Raw genomic sequence first — 26,676 nt, forward strand, 5'->3', positions numbered from 1 at the left:
TTCAAATTGAATTTTGACTTAACTTTCTTTTGTTGGTAGAAAGATTATCTAACAAGCAGAAAATAATAAGAGAAATGTGTAACGGTAAATGTTATGGGCCTATATAGTAGAGTGCTACGTTTATGGCCTACCTTTAACGGATCCATATAATAAATTCCACTGAAAATCATTCATTTTCTTTCCCTTCATTCTGTATTTTTTTCCCATTTGTTTCTTCTTTTTATCCAGAATGTCCCTTAATTGGTTAGGTTGGATCTCATTGTTAAAAATCATTCGAATAACTGGACACGCCACTCTGAACAGAAGATGAATTATTCGTAAATAATTTGCTTCATCTGTTTCAAGTTCAGCTGGAAAAAATACAAATGGTATATGTAGAACATGAAAATAAAGAAAAAGAAGAGCATTTATATAGGAATGTTTACGATTTCCAAATCAATTACCTTCTATAATAAAACAATGGTTAAATATTTCACTTGGTTATATCTGAATCATAATGTTAAAGTTATAATATTTTGGATGAAATAAAAAATAATATTATACATATAATTCATATAATTCATATCCTCTATATTCATTGATATTATTGGTGATCACATTCAAATATAGACCAGATATTTTGACAAAAAATTATAACGAGCTTAAGATATACATTTACTCACCAATTCTTAATGGTGTGTCCACATCTACGTCTGCTTTGTCTTTGGACGATTTAAAACTTTCAGTATCCTCTAAAATCAACAAGTAAAAAACTGATCTCACATTTGCAATTTGCCTCCTAATTTAAAAAAAATGCCAATACAAATATTCTACACATTATCATGACTTGTTGATAGGTTAATGGTTGCCTTACGTCAATTGAGCATATTCTCTTAATTTTGGAAAAAAAATTCATGACATAATACAATAACATACAAAAATGTATCAGAGATTGAATCCTGTTGGTTCATTTCGAGATGGCGGAAATTTTTGAGATACTTCAAAAAAGGAACTTATTCATTTGCGTTTCGAAATTTGAAAAACTACAAATATCGCTGAACCCAAGTTTGAATACCAAAATTCGTGATAACACAGTTATTTTCAGTCTGCTGATATTATTTAAAATGATATCCCAGTAATAAGACTTTCGAAATTATCGTCCAATATATTTTCATATGTATTTTTTTTTTAAGTTTAATATTACACTTTTATATTAGTACCATCTGGTGTTAAGGTGCATGCAATAAATTATACCTATAAACACTGAAGTGGATCAACGTTACAGTTGGTAATCAACCATACGTAAATAAAGCTAAGGTATTAGAGTGTTGTGTTTTTTGTAGAATTTTTAGAAATTTCTGAAATGATACGATATTCCCGAGCTTGTATTTCCTATCATGATTTCCTTCATAGAGGGTTGCTGTGAACAAGACAGAAACCAAGAATTTATACCTTCGTAAATTTTACGGATGCCATCACGAGTTGGTTGGCCGTTATTACTTAACCGTTTCAAAGACAATAGCGGATATGTTTCTATATCGTTACTACAATCCCGTTACCTTTTCACGAATGTGACCTACCGAATTTATCGGGTTTGTAATAACATGAGCAACAAGACGGGTACTATATGTGGAGCAGGATACTCTGAAGCACCTGAGATAACCCCTAGTTTTTGATGGGTGTCGGGTTGTTCAGTCTTTAATTTTGTATGTTGTGTCTATAGTACTATTATTTGTCTGTTAGTCTTTCCTTTTTTAGTTTCAGTTTCTATTCTATCTATGAGAGTGACTGTAGCTCTGGTATTTTTCGCCCCTCTTTTGTGGCAGTATTATGCATGTTTTGTGATATGAGATGGAGAGTTGACTCATTGGCACTCGTACCACATCTTATCTTTAAATACGGCAAATGGGTGCAAGTTTGATCTAAAAAATGTATTCGTATAAATAAAGATTGTTCAAGAATTTAATATTCATTTAAATCACGACTAATACTGTTTGCATTTTCGTACAATCTGAATTTTATGTAATATAAAAAAAACGAATAATGTTAAGTCAAGTATCAAAATATCTGGTTCCAACATGCACGTAATTATCGCGTTCTTGCAGATATGATCAAACAAAGGATGTAAAGTTCAGTTTATTTCTACATGTTCTATCTTTTGGAGTTTAGAGTGACGTCCATTTTCAACATTAGTACACAATCTTATCTGGGCGCAGGTGAGACCCCTTCTGACAATGCAGGTGAGACCCCGCTGCATTGAAGACCCATTGGTTGGCTTCGGCTGTTGTCTGCTGTTTGGTCGGGTTGTTGTCTCTTTGACATATTTTCCATTTCCATTCTCATTATTTTATTTCCTATTTGTTTTGATATTTGTACATTTTTTATTCATTATATGGATGGGTTTGACATTTAAGATATACCTTCAAATGATTCATAAACAGTTACGTTAATCGGAAACTCCGACTTTGTTGTTTGAACTTCTATGTAATCTTCATCTGAAAAGACATTTGTGTAATATTGAATGGAAAATAGGACTTCTTATTAACTTACAAGTAGGAATAAAAAATATTAAAATGCAACTATCACATACATTCTTTTTGTACTGGTAACGTATAGAAACGATTTATATGACAATAAATATAGGAAGATGTGGTATGAGTGCCAATGAGACAACTCTCCATCCAAGCAACAATTCATAAAAAGTAAACCATTATAGGTCAAGGTATGGCCTTCAATATTAACTCCAGTTGCGAGTCAGATGTCGTGCGAGGCATCTAGTGTTTCAATGTTCATTTATAGTGTAAGTTTTCCTTTCAACTTTGGATATGGAAAATAAATTGCGGTCAAATTACTTAATTTACTGTCTGGTTTCGTTTTTGTTATTAAAATGAGATCATCTAAGGTTTCACAAGAAACAAAGGTGACGAAGACCGGTTGTTATCGTTCTTCGTCAGTTTTAATCTTGCGTCGTAACACAGTACATCATATATATGGCATGAAGATGGAATTGTTACAGATCATCTGAATTATCTATTGTAAAGGAATTTACAAATTAATGTAAAAGATGCATGCACAGAAATATTTATTTTATGAGTACGTCTGAACCAGTGACGACTCTACAAAATATGCTTCCTTCGGATAACAAGCAGGGAAAGTGATACAGGGCTGAAAAAACCATCTGCATATATAATTGGTCTAAACATCAGTCCAACAATGTAAGATCTGTAAATTTGCTTTCGAATTTTGCTTTGTTCTTTCCTTGTATTCGAACTCACGCTACTGAGATATCGTGGCACAAAATCGTATTGCACTTTGCCCGACGCGCTTGACCATTCGACCATCTAGGCTTCCCTTTAAAAAAAAAGTAGGTAGCCGGCTGTTACCTTTCCTCGTCAGTTTTGATCCAACATCGTAACACAGTACATGATATATTAGGAATCAAGGTAAAGGATCCTACAAATCCACCAGGTCAACAGAAGTGATGGTCATAAAGTGCTGAAAATAATCTGTATATACATTTTGTCTAAACATCAGCCCAAAATTGAAAGTTCTGTAAATTTGGATTCGAAAACTGTTTGTTCTTCCCTCGGTGGGGTTTGAACTGCGATACTGTGGCACAGAATCGTCTTGCACTATGCACGACGCGCTAGACCACTCGACCACATAGGCTTCCCAATAAAAAAGCTTGCGGTGGCTGGGTGTTACTTTTCCTCGTCAGTTTTAATATCGTCGTAATCCAGCACATGATAAATAGGACATGAAGATCGAATTGTTACAGATCAGCTGAATGATCTATTGTAAATAATCCTTAAATGTAATGTAAGGTGCAGTGACAGAAATGCATGTTTTGTTTTACAGATATATGGTCAGTGACTGTATATCACATATGAATATATATACTCAATTCAACCTGACTGCTCAAATAGCACAGCTGCAGTATATATACTCATTAATTATAATTGTCTGTTCCAATTTTGAATATATTTTTTATGAATTTAGTTACTCGGCCTGGGTTTTTCGGACACTTATTTAAATATCTTTGTAATTGTTATTTTCCCCAAGTTCGTGTTTAAATAGATCTTGACCAATATGTCCCAAGCGCACAATTTGTCAGATGAGTAATATTTCGTAAACTTGAACTCGCTTGAGTCCTTGATGAAATGCGTTTGCCATTTGAAGGAATTATTGTACAATGTGCACAGTGTGTGTGTGTGTGTGTGTGTGTGTGTTTGTGTGTGGGTGTTTGTAGGTGTGTTATGATGTTTTGATTGTCATTTTTCCCCTAACCTCACCACTGAATAGGAGGTTGCTAAGAAAAGGAAGCCGAATGCGTAAGTATTTCCTGTCAGTTATAGCCTCTCGTGCAGTTAGACCAATGTGGCCATATATGAAATCCTTCTCCAATTGGCATATGTAAACTGGGTATCTGATTCCAAGCAGAACCACAAGGTATCAGAGGAGACCAGGCCCTTAGGTGCAAGTCATGCAGACCCACCGGTGTATGGACAGGCCCTTATGCCTACAAACCTAGTACCCAGCTATGGAGTAAATACCTTCACTGCCTTGTGAATTACTTTTCAAAAGTCAAAAGCTATGGAAGTAAATTCAGCATGGAAATGCGGGTAGATGAAACTCGTCAGCTAAGTTACAGCAAATGTTTAAGGAACGGAACATCCTGACAGAAAAACCGGACCTTCACGATAGAGGTTTAGCTTAGGACTAACATTAACAACCCCTTACTTGTAAACAAATGGTGATAATACAGAAACAGTAACAAAGAATTTATTTCTGCCCTATACGCCAGCGGCATACAGTGGCATTAAGTACGCAAGTGAGTAATTTGTAGCTGTAAATCAATATATGGATGTAGTACACAACATTTAAAATTAAAACACACGAATTTAATTTTGCTATTAATTTTATATTATTTGTTCTTGAAATAGTAAGATATTTAGAAAATATGATTGCTTTTCATAATGTGCATAAACCATTGAAACTAATTGTCAATATTTTTACAATCGGTTACAAAAAGTATAAATATCATCTTATGACTATTGATTTTACGAATTAGTAATACATTCCATAGTGAATGTATATTAAATATTCAGAGTTGGAATGTGCGTTATCAGACAAGTATGGTGCAAGGTTCAGGCAATCTCGCATTTTCGCGTTGTCACCCTTCATAATATATAGTGCTAAAGCCCGAACACGCAAAGGCGAAAACGCGAAATGGCTTGACCGGCCACCACAAACAAGAACAAATACTGATTGTGTGGGATATAATACATTCCTCTTCACTATATTTGTATGCTGATATATTATTAATGTGTATGATTTCAAAATATTTCAGAGTTTCATTATAATGAATAAACACAACTAGGCTTTAACACCAAGTGAGACCCTGTATTCGGATACGTTCAAATGAATAAGCTATCAATTAAATAGATAAAATCAAAACAAAACAAAAGCTGTTCCCAAAATTAAGAGCAAAATATATATGGCAATAAAAATGTATGTTCGAATTGGTCACTCAAATGAAACTAATTTATGGATTCCACAAGAATATTTAGAAGTAATGCAATGCATACTATAACTGAATCAATATGTAACATGCTTGCCTTTTTCTACAGATATTTGATACTGAGACTTTTTGGAATGCTTCATCTAATATAAATTGAAAAGAAAAAAAAATAATTTTGAATAAAAACAAACACATCATATTGGTTAAAAAGCCGGTGTGTTCTTTATGTCCTATATCAGCTTTGCTATCTTAATTTAATATCAGTTCATATAACATGATCTGAATAAAAACAACTGCGTATAGCTTCTGAACTTATGATAACATCGTGTAACTTGTGTCATCAGGTTTTTATTTCAACATCTTATTGTATTCACATTCACCAGTTGTACTTGTAATCTAAATGTTAAAGATCCAATTATATGAGAGTAGATCAAAATAGACAAAACCTAAAAGTATATGATGAAATGTTATGTTGACTGTAAACGTTACCTGTTAAACCTATCTCGAAACAGTTTTTTTAAAGGTTTCAACTTTTCCCTTAACCATTTTGATGAACTTGTAAATCCTGAAAAAGAAAGATTTTTTTTTAAACAGAATTTGTCGACTTTCATTCGTTTACATTTTGAACTTTTTACATATCTCAAATGTTACATAATGATTACAATAAAACAAAATTATTGTGGGTTTTTTTTCACAATTAAAGACAGTAATCGTACCATTAGTTCAAAGATACTGATAAAAAATACTCAATGTGGAAACGAAAATTGTTATCAAAATATATCAATGTAAATATAACGGAATTTGAAGAGACTGTCATCAGAGTGAGAGGGTTAGAGCTATAAAACCAGGTTTAATCCACCAGTTTCTACATCTGAAAATGCCTGTACCAAGCCAGGAATATGGCAGTTCTTGTCCATTCGTTTTTGATGCGTTTTGATATTTGATTTTGCCATGTGAATATGGACTTTCCGAATTGATTTTCCTCTAAGTTCAGTATTTGTTTTATTTTACTTTTATAAAAATAATTGGGACAAAAAGGTTTATGTGCATTATGAGGCATTGCACATGTTGTAATTGTATGATGACATGAAAGGGTTAAATAGAAAAGACATTTTGAATTTTGGGATACATACAAGATTACAAACGATGAGACGCTTTATCCCGAGATGATCCATGTGTTTGTATCGATGTCCAAATTAATCTTATTATTTTAAAAGAAACTGGTAACGCTGATTTGTATGCATTATTGATACTAACCACATATACCAATGAGGCAAAGATAAATCAATATAAAAACTGCAGGAGTAGTAGTCCCAGATGCTGCAAATTTGAAAGACAAGACTTAATCAGAGAAAAAGTATACAATATAAAAAACAAAAAATTAGAATAAAAAAACCCTCATAAGCTCACCTGAGGTGTTCTGTAAGTGTAACATTTTCAACATATAACCAAACAAATAACATAGGTATATAAAGCACATGTGACGATTTAAACTTGAACCTTAATTTCATTGATAGCTCTATGTGCATAATTCCTATTGTATTCAGTTTGCAAACGGGAAAGACAACTCACACATTGAAAAAAATGATGTTTAATATTATAAAATGGGAATGTATAATAATTGCCGATGAGACCACTACTCCCCTTATTTCAAAAATATAATTCTGTGGTCTTTAAGCAACTCCAAATTTTTAATACGGATTAACCTATCTTCAATTTCTTAAAATTTTAGATATAAAAATGATAACTTCTGACACATTTTCGAACTACAGTACATTTTGTTGACATGTGAGTAGAGACTGTGTCTTAATCTTTAATGTATTAGCGTGGAGTGATATTAAATATTACAAAATTCAGACAAAAATAATTTGAGAGTAATTATTCAACAATTTAAACGATTTGTAATGTAGTTCAAGTGTTGAATGTTAACCATGGCCTCCACTGTTAAAAACGATACCATTCCCAAGCTTGAATTTTTGTCTTGGTGAAGATATGTTTTTCATAGTTTCATATAGACTCTCCATATGAATTCAGGTTTCGTTCAAGCTATATATCGCGTTGAATATCTGCTATAAATAACCATCACGAATACGTTTACTTTAAGGCAATATCATATCTTACATATGTTATTTCGCAAGAAGTCATCTTTTTCCATATTCACTTTTGTTTTTTCGTCTTTAATCTTTGAGTTACTGCAAAAAAAGCAAAATGATAAAACCACTTCAAACAAAAATCAAAATGGAGAGTCTTTGTCAAATAGGGAAATCAAAATCTCAAAAAAAGTAAATTATCTGTCAAATTCCTGACTTTGTACAGTTTTTTTTTATGTAGGACATGTTGGGTTAAACCATGTTGTAAAACTTGTTGAACTTCTCACCTGTATGACAGTTTCATAGAATTACATTATATAGATAACGATTTTTATTGATGTGTTGAAGACCCATTGGTAGCATTATGGAGTATTCTTTAGTCGGGTTGTTGTTTCCCGTCCCAATTCTCCATTTAATGTTATAGGCAAAAATGTCAAGAATTATGATAACGAAGTCAATAGGGTACAGTATAATATCAATGATAACAAACAACAGTGTGAACAATCAGATAAAAAATATATACAGACTTTAACGACAAAACACATATCAAAAGAATAAGACAAGAATACGAAAATTACCATAGCACAGTACCACAATGGCAGGATTTATCAATATCGAAACATCACATTAAGATAATACAAAAACAAATGAACAGATACGATTAAAAATATACAAGAAAAAAAGAACATCAGTATCTAGAATACATACTTCAAGACCATCATGAATTATTTTGAAAGTTGAATATTCATCAACAACGTATTGGTATCTTCCTTTGAATATTTTTTTTAGAAAAAGGACGAGATATTTTATAGCATTACCTTTGTTCATCATTTTTTTGTTTATTCATACACTGATAACGTTACATTAGGGTTGCATGTCTCTAATCATTTACAATGCAATTTCCAAATGTACCTCCTTTTACGGCTAAAATTATAGAAGTTTTGAACAAATATTCTTCTGAAATGTAAAAATATTAGGCAGTGCGACATATTTTCAACACTTATATGCCCAAACTTCTAAGAGTTCAAACTTACACTAAAATTGTATACTACACCTACCTTGACTTAAAGATTACCACAGATTTCAATATGATTGTTTTGTCTCTACGATATGAAACATGGAGATCATAACTGGGAACCAGTACGTAAACAGAATGTATTATCTATAAATATTATATATCTCCTTAAAAGAGCCGTGGTTTGAGAAACTGCTGTATTTACGAAGTGCAGCCTTAAGTCTAAGTAGCAGGGTACAACAGTTTGGCAATGTATGGGCTTAAGTATGTTAATCTATTGCCACTTTTTAGTCACAACAACCATATCTAAAGACATGCTTCAAAGAATCCGTTTCGATTCGTACCTGGTTGTTTCCATACATTTTAGTTTTTTATTGTACGTGTTGGAACTGCAATCATAATCTGAAATAAAAAGACAATGAAGTTCGAATACACACCAAGCACTGAATACACTAGTCAACAAAATTAACTGAAAAAAGTTAAATTTGTCAATAATTCTATATTTTTCAATTAAAAGTTTCTGTATAAGTTTATTTCTGTATTCAACGACAAAAAGCATCTATTAAGTCTTATTTTATATAAAAATAAAACGAAACGAATTGGACGAAAATCCTCAATGTTAATTTTTCGTCTGGTAATCGAGTGCGTCGTGAAACAATGAAGCATTTTTTCTTTAAATTGTTGATGTCAACAATTGGGCTACTGCATTTAGTAAACATTGTCATTTTAAAAAATGAGGAATTAATCAACAATTTGATGATACGGTTACTCCAAAATGAGCATGAACAAGCTTTTGCTACGATCAGAGTTTGAATTATGCGCACTGACGTCGCAAATCATGTCCATTTGACAGGAATAACTATATCAAGACTTGATGATTTGTCGTAGACAATCCAGCTCAACTAATGATACATGTACACCTCGTAGCGGCCACCCCCATGCAACGTCACAACGTCAAAATTTTGTGATACGTCGTTTACACTTCCGCTACTGTTTTAGAGGTGGAGTTTTGTTTGTGCTCGTTTGTGTTTTTTCAGATCCTTAATAATAATACAACACTTGTCGTTTGCTCTTACTATTTTATAGATTGTGTCATGCGATGCCTTCAGTTTTATTTTACCTTGATTTGTATTTTCTATACCGATTGATTAGATTGGAATATTAAATTGATTTTTATTTTATCTCAGTTCATCAATACCAGACATTATAAATAAAACAATTTAAATAAGAAAACATGTTCTTTATTTTTATTTATAAAATGTATTATTTGATGCTAATTTTACCATTAAACAGTATTCAATACATGAAATATATCTCTTCCCCCACGAGGAGGTAGTCCTCAGCTGACCCCTAAATAAAAGTATGTACTTGTCCAGTGACTATTGTCGTCACATAACATATACAGGAACTGAAATGCAAAAAAAAACAACAAGACAAGACTAACACAGACCAGAAACTCCTGACTTGGGACAGGTGTACTGGCGCTTAGGGTTAAGGATGTTTGTGAGATCTCCACCAAACCCCTTTATCTCTAGCCAGTGTGGTAAAAAGAAATACATAGCAATACGCACAGTAAAACTCATGTTAACAGAAATCCGAGTCCGATATCTGAATAGGTAACAAAAACGTAAAATAACAATGATACACAAATGAGCAAAATACTACTAGCTGTCACTGACATGCCAGCTCCAGACATCAACTAAACTGATTGAAATATTATTTCTTCATCATATGACAACCAAGAACCATCCTCCCGTATTAGTTTCGTACCATCATAAAATATATGAGACGAACATAACCTGTATCATGACTGTTTTGACTAGTTGTGATATCAAAAACCCAGATTTAATAATTATTTAGTAATACATAGAGATTTCTTTCGTTTAAAATCAAACACATTTAATTTGTTATATACACGAGCAAATCGAACAGTTTGAGGTATATAAACACAATACGATGGTGACGAGGGAACGTCAATATCTAAAAATGAATATTTAACAATAGAAAGTGAAACATCATCTCTTTTATCAAAAATGTTGGTATTAAGCTTCCCGTTAACGATATAGATATCAATATACAGGAATGGGCAGTGTTCATTGTTAGTATAAACTTTATTTTTTGTCAGTTTGAAAGGATAAATCTTTTTAGTGTACATACTGTAGTCGTCATTATTGAGAGCCTAAATATAATTTTAATATCTTAAAGTATGATAAATTTTTTGAATCAGCATTAATTACTTTCGTTAAAATCTATGACATCACTATACATACAGGCATAACGAACGAGCGGCGATATATAACTGTATGATAGAGCGAAAGGAACATCCACTTCTAAGAAGTGAAATTAAGCAATAGGGAATAATAAATCGTCTCTTTTAATGTTAGTATGGAGTTGCCCTTTTGAAATTGAAATGTCTAAATCTAGAAAAGGACAACTACTGCTGTGTATGTTAGACATATTAAGAGTACGTTTCTTTTGGTAAATTGCGGTATCGTATATAGAGAACTCTGGAAAATTCAACGAAAACCTATCATCAGGATAATGGTAGGTATGTTAAATTATTCAATCAAATATAACAATGACGTGTCTTTACTTAGTTTAGTAATGAAGTGAGAAAATTAAAAGCCTCTTTCATTTCTTTACATTTCCAGTTAGTGTATCTAGCATATTTTCCTTTTTCGTTTTAGAAAAAAACTTTAAACGAGTTAAAACATCGTATGTTGTTTGCAGTGACATTTCTTAAGACCATTTAATTGAATATGAAAATTTTGTTTGATGAAATTGTGTGAAAATATAGTGTAGAGAGTAGAAAATTGTAAATGTCAACAGAAATTAAAGGACCATCGAAAGTATATATTTTTATCTAAAACATCTAAAGAACTTTTAACACGCCAGAAATAATTGATACAATTATTTGCATATGCATGATAAGCTTTATATAATTACAAAAAGATTATATCACTTGCTTTGATAGTAGTAATGGATATAGTTAGACGCACTGATAGATTAGACGTAGTATACTCACTAGATGCAGAGATGAAATGGAATTTAAATGGTGATATAAAATTGAGAATGGAAATGGGGAATGTGTCAAAGAGACAACAACCCGCCCAAATAAAAAACAACAGCAGAGGGTCACCAACAGGTCTTCAATATAGCGAGAAATTCCCGCACCCGGAGGCGTCCTTCAGCTGGCCCCTAAGCAAATATATACTAGTCCAGTGATAATGAACGCCATACTAATTTCCAAATTGTACACAAGAAACTAAAATTAAAATGATACAAGACTAACAAAGGCCAGAGGCTCCTGACTTCAAAGAATGCACTCTCTGTTGAGCGAACAGATCTGAATGTAGATGCATTGATATTTTCGTTTTGGAGAACTTCCGTGAGGTATATGCGACACACCACCACTACATTATTGACTGATTTATCTGCCGGAATGAACAGAACCCGCTTTATGAGTATTGTAAGAAATACTGTTCAAACTTCCACCGAATGTGCAAGGAATGGTTTATTAAATCTTTGACTTTGATATTGTGGATCAGAAACTTTTAATATTATTAACATATTCCATAATGTCATTAAAGTGAAAGTTTAAGTAACATACCTGCCGTCATGGTTAAGTTTACTGGACATGATTTAATGTAGCAGGAACAGTCTTCTTCTGATGGTAAACAATAACAAACATGTCTTGGGGTTTTAATAAATGAATAATTTCTTTTATAATCACATCGACATGTTCTATCATTCTTTGATGAATCGTCATTATATACAATGTGTCCTTCTCCATTACAGATTGATTTAGAGTAGATACAGTCACTCATGCTGTCGTTAGTTTGAAATTGAAAAGGCTGGTATCGCTTCGGCATACATTTTCCTCTGGTAAAGGACACGGCAAATATTCGCTTACTTCCTGTAATGTAACAAGAAATAGTAAAGAAAAAGGTAAACGTTATTATATATTCTATCTACTTATTTGTTTTGGGGTTGATTTTTTTTATATGATACGTTTTGGTAGTAATGCCTATTTCAGTGTCATATATCGAGATATGCAAACGTGGATTTATAATAAAGATACTATTTTCATACTTTCTAATCACATGATGTTATTTTCTCGATTTGCATTTGAATTCGTCGAACTAAATGCCAGAATCCTGAACTTTCATAACGTTCAATGCACCAATTGTACAGCACCAGATGCTCAAACTTATCACTTCAGTAATGTTCGATTCCAAACTAATTGAAAATTCGAAATTTGTTTGAACATTTAAGATACAATTAAACAGTACAAACGGTAAATATATTGGGCCCGACTTAAATTCAGACCTATATTTTACTAAATGCTAACACTTTCCTTATACTTTGGGAGACCAAATTTCAGCAACTCATAGTCAGCATGTACATGATTGTTTGAACAATTGATGGTTGTGTGCATACATTAACTCATCAGATATACCAGGAGTAAAATTATGTATGTACGCCAGACCCATGTTTTGTCTTTACAAGACTCGTCAGTGACGCTCGAATTAAACAAACAGATAAAAAGGCCAAGGAAAGTACGAAGATGAGGTTTCTAAAAAAATATTCCAAACACAGTTAAGGTAATATATTCCTAAGGTGAATCGTAGTATTTTAAATATTGTAAGTTTTGTAAACAGTTAATTCATAAATGTGACCATATCAATGATAATTCATGTCAATTCAGAAGTGCTGACTACTGGGCTGGTGATACCTACGGGGAATAAAAACTTCACCAGCAGTGGTATCGAACAAGCGGTTGTAAATAAATTCATCATTAATACCAGGATTGAAATTTTGGATTTGCGCCAGACGCGCGTTTCGTTTACAAAATATTCATAGCCATCTTAAACCTTAATTAGTATTGAAATGAAGAATCAATAAAACTGACAAAACATGCATACTAATCGCTTCTTGATTTCGCAATTTCTTATCACAAAACAATTGAGTAAATACATAAATACAGTTTTTCGAAGTAGTTGAAAATTTGATTTGACTCAAATATTCGAAGGGGCTAGCGAAAAATGTATCCAGCACATACCTTATTAGATCAATTCGTGTAGTTAGAAAATATTTTTTTTTTGAATACCTTTTCTATCCCAGTCTGGTCCCTTACATCCCTCGGTATATTTTTCTTCAACATTGTTGTACAAGCAAAAGTATTTCAATGTGCTGTTACACTTCACTTGTGCTCGAAGTTTCCAGTTGGCTTGTGAAGGACATTTTAAGCTGTACGATTCAACATATACTATCTGTAAGACATGTACATTTATTTAATTAAAGGTAATTTTAATTCTAATGAGTATTAATTTCGAGAAGAAAGTACACAAAATAACAAAAGTAAATGAAAAACAACTGACTTATTCATAACTTGGTCAAGGTACTTTTCATAAAATATGGTGGGTTAAGTCTGGTTGATGGCTAACCTTATATCAATTTGCTATAAACAAAAAGAATCAAACTATGAATATTGTTTTAAACGTCACTTTTCTTAAGATGAATTTGAAAAGTAAATCTAAAAAATTTTGTGTTTTGTGTAAATTCGCTGTTTTTTTATTTTTATTTTATCGGAAACGTGTTATGCTTTTGAAGTTACTAAAAGGTGTATACCTTTCATTTAATTTCCATATTGCAAGGTGGAGTTTTTTTCATAAATTTTTATTTTCTATGTTCGGGCCTTTATTATATTTACTTTCGTATGAAGCACTTTTTCTCGTCAAGGATCACACATTTCAACAAAGATTACGATACACTGAATGTCATTGTAGATAAACTCATCATAGATAGCAGCAAAAGTAATTATAACTGCATCTGCCTGTTCTTGTGACATAAATCATTTACGATAGTTAATTTGCTTTAAATATCTCTAAAATCAAATACTCTTTAACGGACACATCTAAAAGCATTACAACCGAAGTGATCATTTTAATCAGGCAACCATACAATGTGCAATTTTTAAGTACAAACGTAGCGAAAAACTCATCATAGATACAAGGATTAAATTGTGTACATACGCCAGACGCGCGTTTCGTCTACAAAAGACTCATCAGTGACGCTCGAATCCAAAAAAGTTAAAAAGGCCAAATAAAGTACGAAGTTGAAGAGCAGTGAGGACCAAAATTCCTAAAAGTTTTGCCAAATCCAGCTAAGGTATTCTATGCCTGAGGTAGAAAAGCCTTAGAATTTCAAAAATTCTAAATTTTGTAAACAGTTAATTTATAAACATAACCATATCAATGATAATTTATGTCAGCACAAAAGTGCTGACTACTGGGCTGGTGATACCCTCACTATTTAATAGTCATCAACCGATTAGGCGAAAGCAAATACAGAACTAAAACCAAAACAGTAAAAGTGAACCAATAAAATGGGATAATGGATACATACAACCCTTTCAGCGTTGAGATATAAAAATCCAGAAACTACAAACCAGTAGTTTCTTCTACCACTCGTGGACAAAACATGTAACAGCTGAATGACGAAAGCGAAAAAGACGGGCCTTAAACGATATTTACCCGTGTTATTTGTACAAAGCAGTCAATGCTAATGTTCTCAATCAATTTCTTAGCTTGAACATGTTGAAAATTTTGTTTGTGACATTTGGTCACGGAAATGTTACGCACAAACGCAATGATAGACACACACAGGTGTTCTTTACCATTCGGGTCGATTTATAATAAAAATGTGTATACTTACTTGAAAAGCCAATATTGTCAAGACAAGGGGAATTGCTAAAATGTCGTGGTTTTCCAATTTGTACTTCATTTTCATCATAAGCATCTATATTTCTATCCATAAAATGAGGAGAAAAAAATATTATTAGTCAAAATAGTAAATATACAAACTTCTGGTGTCAAGGCAAACGGTATAAACAACCCATATATCTTCATATCTAAGACCATTATACTCACACTATGCTAATCATAATAGAAGGAAGTTGCAAAAAGTAACAATGAATATCATAAATAAAACATAATCATTTCATCACACATCAAACAAAGTCAACTGTTAGCCATGTTCTGAAATGTAGTTCATCTTTTGCTTGAAAGTGTTGTTACAAAGCGCAATAATTTGTCTTGCTTCGAAATCATACAAAAGTGCTTTATCAAATACATTTCTAACGTATGGTTCATGGTGTTGACTTAGTTAGAGTTAAATAACTCAAATCAAAGACAGACAGACTATGCTGAAAAAGCCAATTAAATTTTTTAAGTATTTCTCACTAATTTAAAAAAAAAGGGGGGAGTAAACAAATATAGCACTGATGTCAAACAAAATAAAAAGGACCTCATAGTCATGTAGTTATTGTTGAACATTGCCAAACTAACGGGAGGTTTGGCTTGGAAAACAACCAAGTTACCCCCTTCCCCCCATGTTTCCTAAAATGTACTGTACAAATCAGGAACATGGCAGTTGTTGTCAAATAGTTCGTTTCTATGTATGATGTATTTGTTTTGTTTTTGTTGCATTTTGGTGTTTCTGTTGTTCAATTGTTTGGAACACAAATAACACAAATCTTAATATAATTTCAATTTCCAATTTTTTCCAGCAACTTTCAATCTGCAACTGAAGTTGGATCATATATTTTTATACCTGTAAGAAAAAAACATCAAAAGCTCTGATGTTTTCATATTTTAACTATTCGTCCATGATGTTCGCAAATTATGTAAATTAGGTCAGCATGGAAATATTGTCATAGTTCTATGTTAAAAAACCATATCATGCATATGTATGACATAATTTGACTAATATTATTTTTTAAAGTGTTTATATAAAACAATTTTGGCAAAATTTGCATTTATAAAGTATGAAAACATATCATTGAACAAAGGAAAGGGAACACATTTTTTTTTTGGTAGAGTGGAACTTTGGAGTAATGGAAATGCAGCCTTTATATATAAGTATGGCTCATAGTTAAGAATTTTCACTCGTGCCCCCCCCCCCCCCTTCTTCTATTTTCAGGAAGCCTCATGTTTGATGAATATGTCTACTGTTTCGGAATATGGAAAAACTCAAAATTTAAGACGATAACATTATATAAATTTTATAGAGATTATGTAGTATATCTAGTTACTTTAAAGACCACTAGGAGGCACAGTAAGGTTTTATAACCTTATAATTGTAAAATGTTAATAAATGTTTTAAAGAAATATATTTGCTAATAAAAATACTTGTATAACATTTGTATAGCATTACAGACTATTTCTACAGTTTAAATGTTTTGAAAATGTTTTAAAAAAAAAAACATATCTGAAAACATGTTTCAAATTTGTTTAAAGTATTTACAATCATCCCTTAAAAAGTAAATGAATAATTAACTCAATCAAAACGTACATTTAAAAACATATTTGTAAAGTTCTACACGGTCTACTTAGTTAACACAATATGCCTTCTTAATGTGCTTTTATAAAAATTAGAATCCTTCGTTTGTGAATGATTTAATTAACGAATCGTTGGATACAGATCGCCTGAGATAACGCTTATTAACATAAAGCATGTCCTACAATACTTAGATAAATTAGATCGCAGACGACCTTGATATTTAACCTGTGTGTTTTTGCGTTGAAATAATAAGTAATAGGTCATACTCTTTAACTGTTATAATTTCAAATGCCGATCTATTAGTTCAGTTCAATTTAGTGTTTATAGCTGTTTGTTTTGACATGCCTCATATAGGTATAAGTCCGTTCAACCAAACAAATATGGAAATATTTGTGTGTAGATTCACCATTTAAACTATAAAATACTACATTATTTTTAGTATTTAAACATTTTGATGTAATTTAATTGTTATTTACGATTTTTAATTGCATAACGTTTAAAAAAACCAAAAAAAAATCCTTAGTTGCCATTATATTTTCTATTTACCATGTTTTCAAAACAGAAAGTTGAGATGAATGGTATTAGATGTTTTACTTACATTTTTGGTTACGTCGATGTTAAAAGTTAAATCACTGATAAATAACGGTATCCATACAAAACAGTATCTAAACAGAACACAGAGCACACAAATATAACACTTTAAAGTGTTTAACAAAGAAAACAAGTTTTTCTGTCCAAGGTTATATAAACATATCACTTCTCAGTGTATACTAAAAATAGGATAATACAATGGTACACAGGAAATAAGTAAAGGATAATTATTTTACATTGATACGATTCGATACGGCGGTTCTGCAATTTATTTGACATATCATATACTAGATAATCCAAACTGTATACTAAACATTTGATACTGTGGTTAAAAAAATGACATTGAATAGATGATTAATTTTGTACACTAAAATGCCATTATACCATAATCTTAGCCTCAGATTGTTCCTAATAAGTACAAGTTTGTCTCTGAACTGACATGTTTATACTTTTGAAAAAACATAATATGTACAAAAATTGTATGTTAAAATCTGTATTGTTGGACTTTATTTCAACACTTTCTACAAAATTGCATATACAGCAGTCAAAGCAAATAAGAATAGAGTTAAATTAACTTGACAAAAGACGTGGCAGGAAAATGCTACCAATACTGCCGTGATAAATGGAAGCTTTAAAGTTACTTCGCATTTCAAAATGGTTCATAAAAAAAACTCTAAAATCTAAACTTACATTAGAGTAGAAACTTGAAATTATAAAACAATCATTTTATGAATGTTTTTTTTTTTTTTTTTATATATCTGGATATTTTTCCCCATTTTAAAAAAAATGCAATAACACATTTGCTCTTCAACTTTGTACTTGTTTGGCTTTATCACTTTTTATATATAAGCGTCACTGATGAGTCTTATGTAAACGAAATAAGCGTCTAGCGTATTAAACTATAGTCCTGGTACCTTTGATAACTATTGACATTGAAAATATAAAGGTGATCCAATAAAACAATGTATTTAGAAATTCTAGACTTGTTTTAAACAAGTCGTGTACACATGTTTTCAATGTTAAAAATGCAAGTATGTATATTAAAGTTTGTTCTATTCTAGCCTGATGTTACTCTAATGATTAAATTCTAGAATGTCGCTTGACAAACGTAATTGAAATGCTAGTGTGATGTAATTTATTACATTTTTGTTGGCTTGCAATTGACCCCAGGTCTGATTGCAAAGTTTGAAAATATCCTTTGTACTTTGGCGTCGTGTGTAATGCCATATTTAAGTTTTTTTTAAATATTAACTTGTTTTGTTTACAACAATAAAACATAACAAATCTTATTTTGTTTACTAATATCTTGCTTTTTAAAGAAGCAGCTAAAAAACAATTCTAAAGCTTCTGGTTTGGCATGAGCGGCGTTCGAAAAAGTAAAATCACAAAAATACTCCGAGGAAAATCACAAAAAGGAAATTCCTTTATCGAATGGCAAAATTAAAAGCTCAAACGATTGGATAACAACTGTCATGTTCCTGATTTGGAACAGGCAGTCTCAAGAGCAGAAAATGTTGTTTTAAACCTGGTGTTAAAGCTAGTTAAATTTCTCTCCATTCTATTGACAACGATGTGTAAACAAAACAAACAGATATGATAGATCTACATGTCAAAAATGGGAGTACAGCATTCAATATAGTGTTATAAATTTGATAACTATAAAACAAACAAATCTGTAAAAAAACAATCATGTGATGGCATATGGACAAGCATGTCAGCTAAAAAATAAAGAAAAGTATACACACATTTACCTATAACAATAGTATCAACTTCGCAAATAATACATGATGGTCTTGATGTATAGATTCTGCGTACTGATGGTGTTTATCATCTTAACAAAGTGTTGTATCGTTCTTTTATTTATCTTTGTTTTATTCTTAATGTCACTTTTACTGTTGGATTGTTTAATGATACATCCATTTAAAGTGGCTCGGTACTTAACATCCCGTCAATGTGTGTTTTTGCTGGTGTGTTTTGTTATGCGACTTTTTGTGTTTCTTCGGTTCTTATAACGTGACTCTGTACTTTAAAAGATCCCGTCAGTATGATATTGTTCTAAAATATTTCTTTGTGATTTATTTATATTATGAATTAGAAAATACGTTGAACCACAAACGTTAAAATTATGGGTACCCCCAAATTATTCAAACGCGCAGTGGAATGAACTGTTTTTGGATTCTTATAAATTCCATAGAACTTTTGGACTATTTTAAATCTCGGTCTCTTTCTAAAATTAATTCTTACATACTTTTGATTTTTTAACCTTTTTCCCTAACATTGCCCATGTGAAATTTAAAAATTGTTTGTATAAACATTGCACATTTTGACTATTTAATTAAATTCATCATATATACCAGGACTTAATTTTGTATATACGCCAGACGCGCGTTTCGTCTACAAAAGACTAATCAGTGACGCTCGAATCCAAAAAAGCTAAATTATTATTTATTATTATCTGTTTAGTCTAGTTCAGTCTCGCATCATTGTAAATAAAACGGAATTTGATGAGACTTTCAACAAAGTGAGAGGTTTAGTGCTGTACAACCAGATTTAATCCACCATTTTCTACATTTGAAAATGCCTGTACCAAGTCAGGAATATGACAGTTCTTGTCCATTCGTTTTTTATGTGTTTCGTCATTTGATTTTGCCATATGATTACGGACTTATGTGCGTTACTTATGTGCCTGTCCCAAGTCAGGAGCCTGTAATTCAGTGGTTGTCGTTTGTTTATGTCTTACATATTTGTGTTTTGATCGTTCATTGTTTGATATAAATAAGGCCGTTAGTTTCTTCGTTTTAATTATTTTACATTGTCTTACTTGGACCTTTTATAGCTGACTATGCGGTATGGGCTTTGCTCATTGTTGAAGGCCGTACGGTGACCTATAGTTGCAAATGTCTGTGTCATTTTGGTCTCTTGTGGACAGTTATCTCATTGGCAATCATACCACATCTTCTTTTTTTATATTTCCGATTAGATTTTCCTCGGAGATCAGTATTTTTGTGATTTTAGTTTTTATACAACACGAGATGAATAATCATGATAATTACAGAGTCACGTCATATTATATATATACATGTATATATATATATATATATATATGACTGAAACATAAAAAAGGATATAGACAAAAAACATTAGCAAAAATGAAAGACAATAATACCTAAATGTTTTACAATAGCACAATAACGGTATGTATAAGTACAGAGCCATGTCAAAGAAACACCAAAAGGTATATAGACAAAGCACATTAGCAAACATGATACCAGAATACGAGAACAATAACACATTGACGGGATGTACAAGTACTGAGCAACGTCAAATTGATATGATTAAAAACAGACTAAACAATAAAAGAAATATTCATAAAGACAAATACAAGAATAATACGTCCGAACCCTTGACCTCTCGCACTCTAGACAAACACGCTACCTCAAGTCGATAATATACAAATTTTCACCTACCATGGCTATCTTATGTCGAAAGATGAATATAATAAATATTGGTTCAGTTATATAAAGTCAATATAATTTTTTAAAACGATACATGGAACTCCGGGGATATTTAAAACGGAAAACCCCTAATCACTTGGCAAATTCAAAAGCTCGAACGAATTAAACTGATAGATAACAACGGTCATATTCCAAGGAAATGTGTTATCAAAAGGTCCGAAATATCGTGATCCTTAATACATCCATTGGAAATACAACTTTAAAATGTTGATGGATTCAGTCGAGGATTATGCCAGGTAATGGGCTAAGCGCAAGAAGGAAGACGTATACACTCTTTCAGAATGGATTAAGGCATTGAGGTCGTTGATACAAATGAGAATTAAGAAACTGAATGGGTCTATCAATGTCCATGTAACGTCATTTTTTTAAAGACCCAAATGTTGCTAAACACTTATCCTACCTCCCTGACAAATATGTTGTTGTCCCCGCAGATAAAGCCCCAAACAAAATCATTTTTATGTGTAAAACTCATTACATTAACTGCTTGATAAACGAATTAGGTATTTGCAATTCACTTGGAAACTCAACATATACTCTCACGAAACTTACCAAAGAGGAAATCCTAGATAAGCATAGGTCTGTTCTATGAAAAAGATGAAGAACTGGATCTTCCATCACTGTATTGGATACCTAAACTACATAAGTGTTCTTACAAACATGTTATAGTACTGGGTCTTCCAAGTGCTCCACGAAAGCTCTTTCTTAATCATTAACATCTATTTTATCAGCAATCAAAGACGGGCTTCAAAGTTATTGTGAAACTGCCTATTCTAGAGGTGGCGAAGATCAGATGTGGATAGTTAAAAATTCCAAAGATCTCATAGAGTACATACGATCTAACTCTCTTTCGTCTTGTAATAGTATTAAAACATTTGACTTTTCTACCCTTTACATAAGTATTCCACATTCCAAACTAAAAGACAAATTGAAAGAGATGGTATTGCTTTGTTTCATAAAAAAAAACAGCCAACGTATATAATAGTATGTCTTAGGGAGGGATAAATCCTATTTTGGAAAGGATCACTCTGAATCAAACAAAAAGTTCTCTGAAACTGACATTATCAAGATGCTTGATTTCTTGATTGACAACATATTTGTTACGTTCGGAGGACGTGTTTTTCAACAGACTGTCGGCATTTCAATGGAAACAAAACTTCTTGCTGACTTGTTTCATTATTATTATGAGGCTTACTTCATACAGGAGCTTCTTATGAAGAAAGATAAGAAGTTAGCAATATACTTTAACTCTACTTTCCGCTATATAGATGATTTTCTTTTACTAAATAATTCAAAATTTGGTGACTATGTTAAAAGCGTCTATCCCATCGAACTAGAGATAAAGGGTACTACAGATACAGTTAATTCGGCCTCATATCTTGACTTATATCTAGAAATCGACAATGAAGATCGGTTGAAAACAAAACTTAACGACAAAAGAGAGGATTTCAGCTTTCCAATTGTGAACTTTCCATTTTAAAGTAGCAACATTTCAGCAGCTCCTGTAAACGGGGTATATATCTCCCAATTGATACGATATTCCCGTGCTTGCATTTCCTATCATGACTTTCTTGATTGAGGGTTGCTGCTCACAAAGAAGCTATTAAACCAAGAGTTCCAAATGGTGAAGTTCAAATCATCCATTTGTTAATTTTACAGACGCCATCACGAGTTGGTTGACCATTATGGAATAACCTTTTCACTAATGATATCGGATATGTTCCTTACGTCGTAACTATAATCCCTTCCCTTTCATGAATATTACCTACCGAATTAGACTATTTACCGGATTTGTTATCACTTAAGCAACACGACGGGTGCCACATGTGAAACAGGATCTGCGTACCCTTCCGGAGCACCAAATTTTTGGTGCGGTTCGTGTTGCTTAGTTTTTTTGCTTCTATGTTGTGTCATGTGTACTATTATAGTCTTGATCACAATAAAAACAAACAAATATGTCAAAGAAAAACAAAGCACAAATTAAAAAAAAAAACGTGAGACAAGAATACAAAACTTTACTATATCACAATAACACAACGACTACCTATCAACATGAATAAAACCAAAATAGAATAAACAGTTAAAGGAAAAATAAAATAATACTGTTACATATTATGTAGATGATATACAACTTCAGTACCCAGAATCTATATATCAAGACCATCATGTATTATTTGTGAAGTTGATATGGAATGTCTATCAACAAAGTGTTGGTACCTTTTGATGAACATTTTAGAAAAAGGATGACACGTTCGATCTTTAAACCCCTGGTTCGTCAACTTCTTGCCAATGCATATACTTGTGACGTTTTCCAAAGTCTTAGTTGCCACTGCAAGCTCTCGTATACCGAATATTTTGGTAAATGGATCTCATACTGATGAAGTGATATTGCTAATTAGATGCAGGAAATTGAAGTCTCGTATATCATAGATATCATTCTCTAATGTCAAATGCGATGAATAAGTCATAAATGAGCATATCAAGCCGTGGCTGTTGTTTATTAAATATTATAGTTCTTGGTGATATATTAATAGAACCCAATTAGAAAAGTTTGGATTTTCAATGGAAAAACATCATCAACATCTGCTCATTTGAAGTGTCTGATGGATTCTGACTCATGTGAAAAAAGAAGAGGTCGACCTGTTCGTTCCCATACTTTCAATATGAATAAAGTTAACAAATGTTTCTATTATTTATTATTGATGTTTTACTTTATAATGACATTTGCTATTTAGATATACAAAAAATCGATAAAGATAGCATAGTGTGTGGGCCGTGTAAAACTATGCAGGTTAAAGACGAGCTTCATGTTTTGATAGAATTACCAAGGAAGGAGGTCTATTAATGATTCAATAAACAATCGTGTACATGTAAGCCATCGGCAACAATGTAGCAATACTTCTTCAGCACCTAAAAGGGAACATGTATGCCATGTTTGTTTTAATGTCATATAAGAACAATCACTGATAAGAAAACAAGTAGTTTCATAAGAACTATATATGTATCAACCACGTAGCAACCAACTAGTGCTTAGCAATATATATTTCTTATAATGAATCAGTTTTTATCATGTTTATCTGAAGTATGAAATTTGCATTTCTTTTAAATCTTCTTTCTTTACATGTAATGTATATATGGTAATCTAAAATATGAATGTTTTAATCAATATTTATTTTTTATGAAATTTTTGTGCAAAGCTTTTCCACTGTGTGAATTAGTTACAACTAGTAATTCTGTATTATTCTTCAAATAAACAGACATCCGATTGTATATTTCTGTATCAGAAAGCTAGAAAGTCAGTTCAGTTGTTACATATTTATTATTAACTCTCAACAACATAGCATGATCGTAAATATAACATCAAAATATCACAGAATATTAAATAAAATAAACAACACATTCATCATACTAACATCTAGCTTAAGTATAATCGAAAGAGTAGACAGTGGTACAGACATTGTTTTCATTTAATTTAGTATATATTTATATTCATAGTGTGTTAATGTATGAATTGAAGATCTGTACTAAAAAAAACAATGTTTATATTTGATATTTCATTCATACGCTCGTATCAGTGTTGATAAGTATCAATGTCATCAACATTCTGCGCCAACGTTCAACATTATTCATATGGACCTTGTTTATAAACCCTTGCATTCTCATAAATAAACTTCCATATGAACATTTATCAGTCCATTAAATGTTGATAGTTCTTTACTGTAACAACATTTATAAATCAAATAATATGAAAAAAAGCTTTTAAATGATACTTCTCTTTGTTAAAAATATTCATAGTTATGAATAAAACGTAACCCTTTCATTCAGCTTTAATTCCATTAAAAAACAACAAAGCGATTAAAAATGCTATTGAAAATTGAGAAACAGTTCAAAAATAGTATCGGTATTTGTAGTAGCATGCTACTTCTAGAATGCAATTGCTTTTTTTTGGTGGGCGGTTACAATTACAGGAGCAGTTCAAATATAGTAATAACGAATACAATGGTCAGTGTGATTGACGCGCTCGTCGTCTTAGATGTACAACAGTAAAAAGGAAAAAAGGAAAAAACCTTCATACACTATTTCAATTTTCTCTAAAGAATAATTGTATCTCTAGATTTCTTGAAATTAACATGGATAGATGTCTCATTTGCAATTATGTTTCAATTTTATAAAGAATTCGACATTAATATGTACATGGACACATGATTAATAATTATACATATGTACTTGGCATGAAATATTTTACAAAATCTCTATACATTTAGAATTGATTAGATATTTTAAATGCACTTTATAAGTATATCGATGTTGCAACCATTAATGATGGGAAATACATATCGTAACACGGCACACTTTGAACCAAATCATGAAAAGTCCTGATATAAAAAATAATACTTTATAAATATAGATGAACAAATAAGAAAAATAGATGATGATGATGATGATGATGATGATGATGATGATGATGATGATGATGATGATGATGATGATGATGATGATGATGATGATGATGATGAGTTTTTTAGATGGTGATATCTCATTTATTATCTATTGCACCTGTTTTGTACACAGGTAAATTACTGTCTAGCATGTGTACTGTTGCTAGTGTAAGATACTCGTCTTTTCTTGATGGTATCACTTTTATTACTGGTTGATATGGATTTAAGTAATCTTGTGTTATGTCCTCATTAAATTGCCCAGACGATGAGGACGTGACGCTACTTGCCAAAGGACTACCATCGAGCTTGCTTTCACTATGTTTCGTCTCAGTAGAGGGCAGATACTGGCATGGGGAATTATGGTTCGCCCCAAATTTATCTATATCACTACCTATGCTGGCTGATGTGCTTATTGCGTCGAGATAATCTGAAGACAAATGCATCTGTATTTGCTGAAGATGCTGGTCATCAAGCACATCTGCATCATTGATTACTTCATATGCACGATCCTCCGGTCCAATAATATGAGTATTTACTGATTGAATGATGGCTTTGTTTTTTCTTGTTCTCTTAGACTGATAATTGCAGAATATGACGCATAAACATAAACCAAAGACTCCGACTACAACTGACAATGTGATATTTAAAATCATTTCTGTAGAAAACTGTCCTGAAAGAGCGATATATCTCATAGTTAGTTAGCAACTGGTATCTTCTATTTATTTTTACAAAGATTAAAAACTAAACCTTTGAAAGCAAACTAATCCTGATGATTTCTTTATAGTCTTAATTGTAAACAAAGTGTTAGTTAATTATTAATTGTTTTTGGTTTTTAGCTAGCTGTCAGTAACTGTGAGTTTTCTCAAATCGTACATCTTGGTAATTTGACCTGTTGATACTATCTTTAATGCTTTTTTTTTTCATTTGATGTTAACATGTATAATTATAATCTATATACCAGCTTTGATTATTTCGATAACTACATATTGTCACTTCTTCGTACTTTGAACATAAAAAATATTTCCTTAGTCCTTAAATACTGTTCCGTCACGTAAAGAACACGAAGTTTTATCGATCACCAATTGTGTTGATATTCACCCCACATGTACCAAGTTTTCGATTAATGTTATTGACATACAAGTCATGCCTTGCTATTCCTCAACGGAAGATTATATAGACAGAAGAA

At 31.8% G+C, this 26,676-nt stretch overlaps 1 protein-coding gene across 1 annotated transcript; it reads right to left on the bottom strand.

Moving 5' to 3' along the window:
- Window positions 1-235: 235 nt before the first annotated feature.
- LOC143051010 (uncharacterized) lies at window positions 236-13,861 on the bottom strand. The gene is made up of 9 exons (XM_076224081.1): window positions 13,716-13,861; window positions 12,216-12,521; window positions 8,950-9,007; window positions 7,622-7,692; window positions 6,758-6,820; window positions 5,990-6,065; window positions 2,400-2,474; window positions 663-731; window positions 236-350 (listed from the first exon to the last, which is right to left on the bottom strand). The coding sequence occupies exons 2-7, from the start codon at window positions 12,475-12,477 to the stop codon at window positions 2,471-2,473; spliced, it is 534 nt and encodes a 177-aa protein (XP_076080196.1). The 5' UTR covers window positions 12,478-12,521; window positions 13,716-13,861; the 3' UTR covers window positions 236-350; window positions 663-731; window positions 2,400-2,470.
- Between the last annotated feature and the right edge of the window lie 12,815 nt (window positions 13,862-26,676).

The sequence above is a fragment of the Mytilus galloprovincialis genome, chromosome 11 (genome assembly GCF_965363235.1).
Source record: "Mytilus galloprovincialis chromosome 11, xbMytGall1.hap1.1, whole genome shotgun sequence".
Classification (NCBI taxonomy): domain Eukaryota; kingdom Metazoa; phylum Mollusca; class Bivalvia; order Mytilida; family Mytilidae; genus Mytilus; species Mytilus galloprovincialis.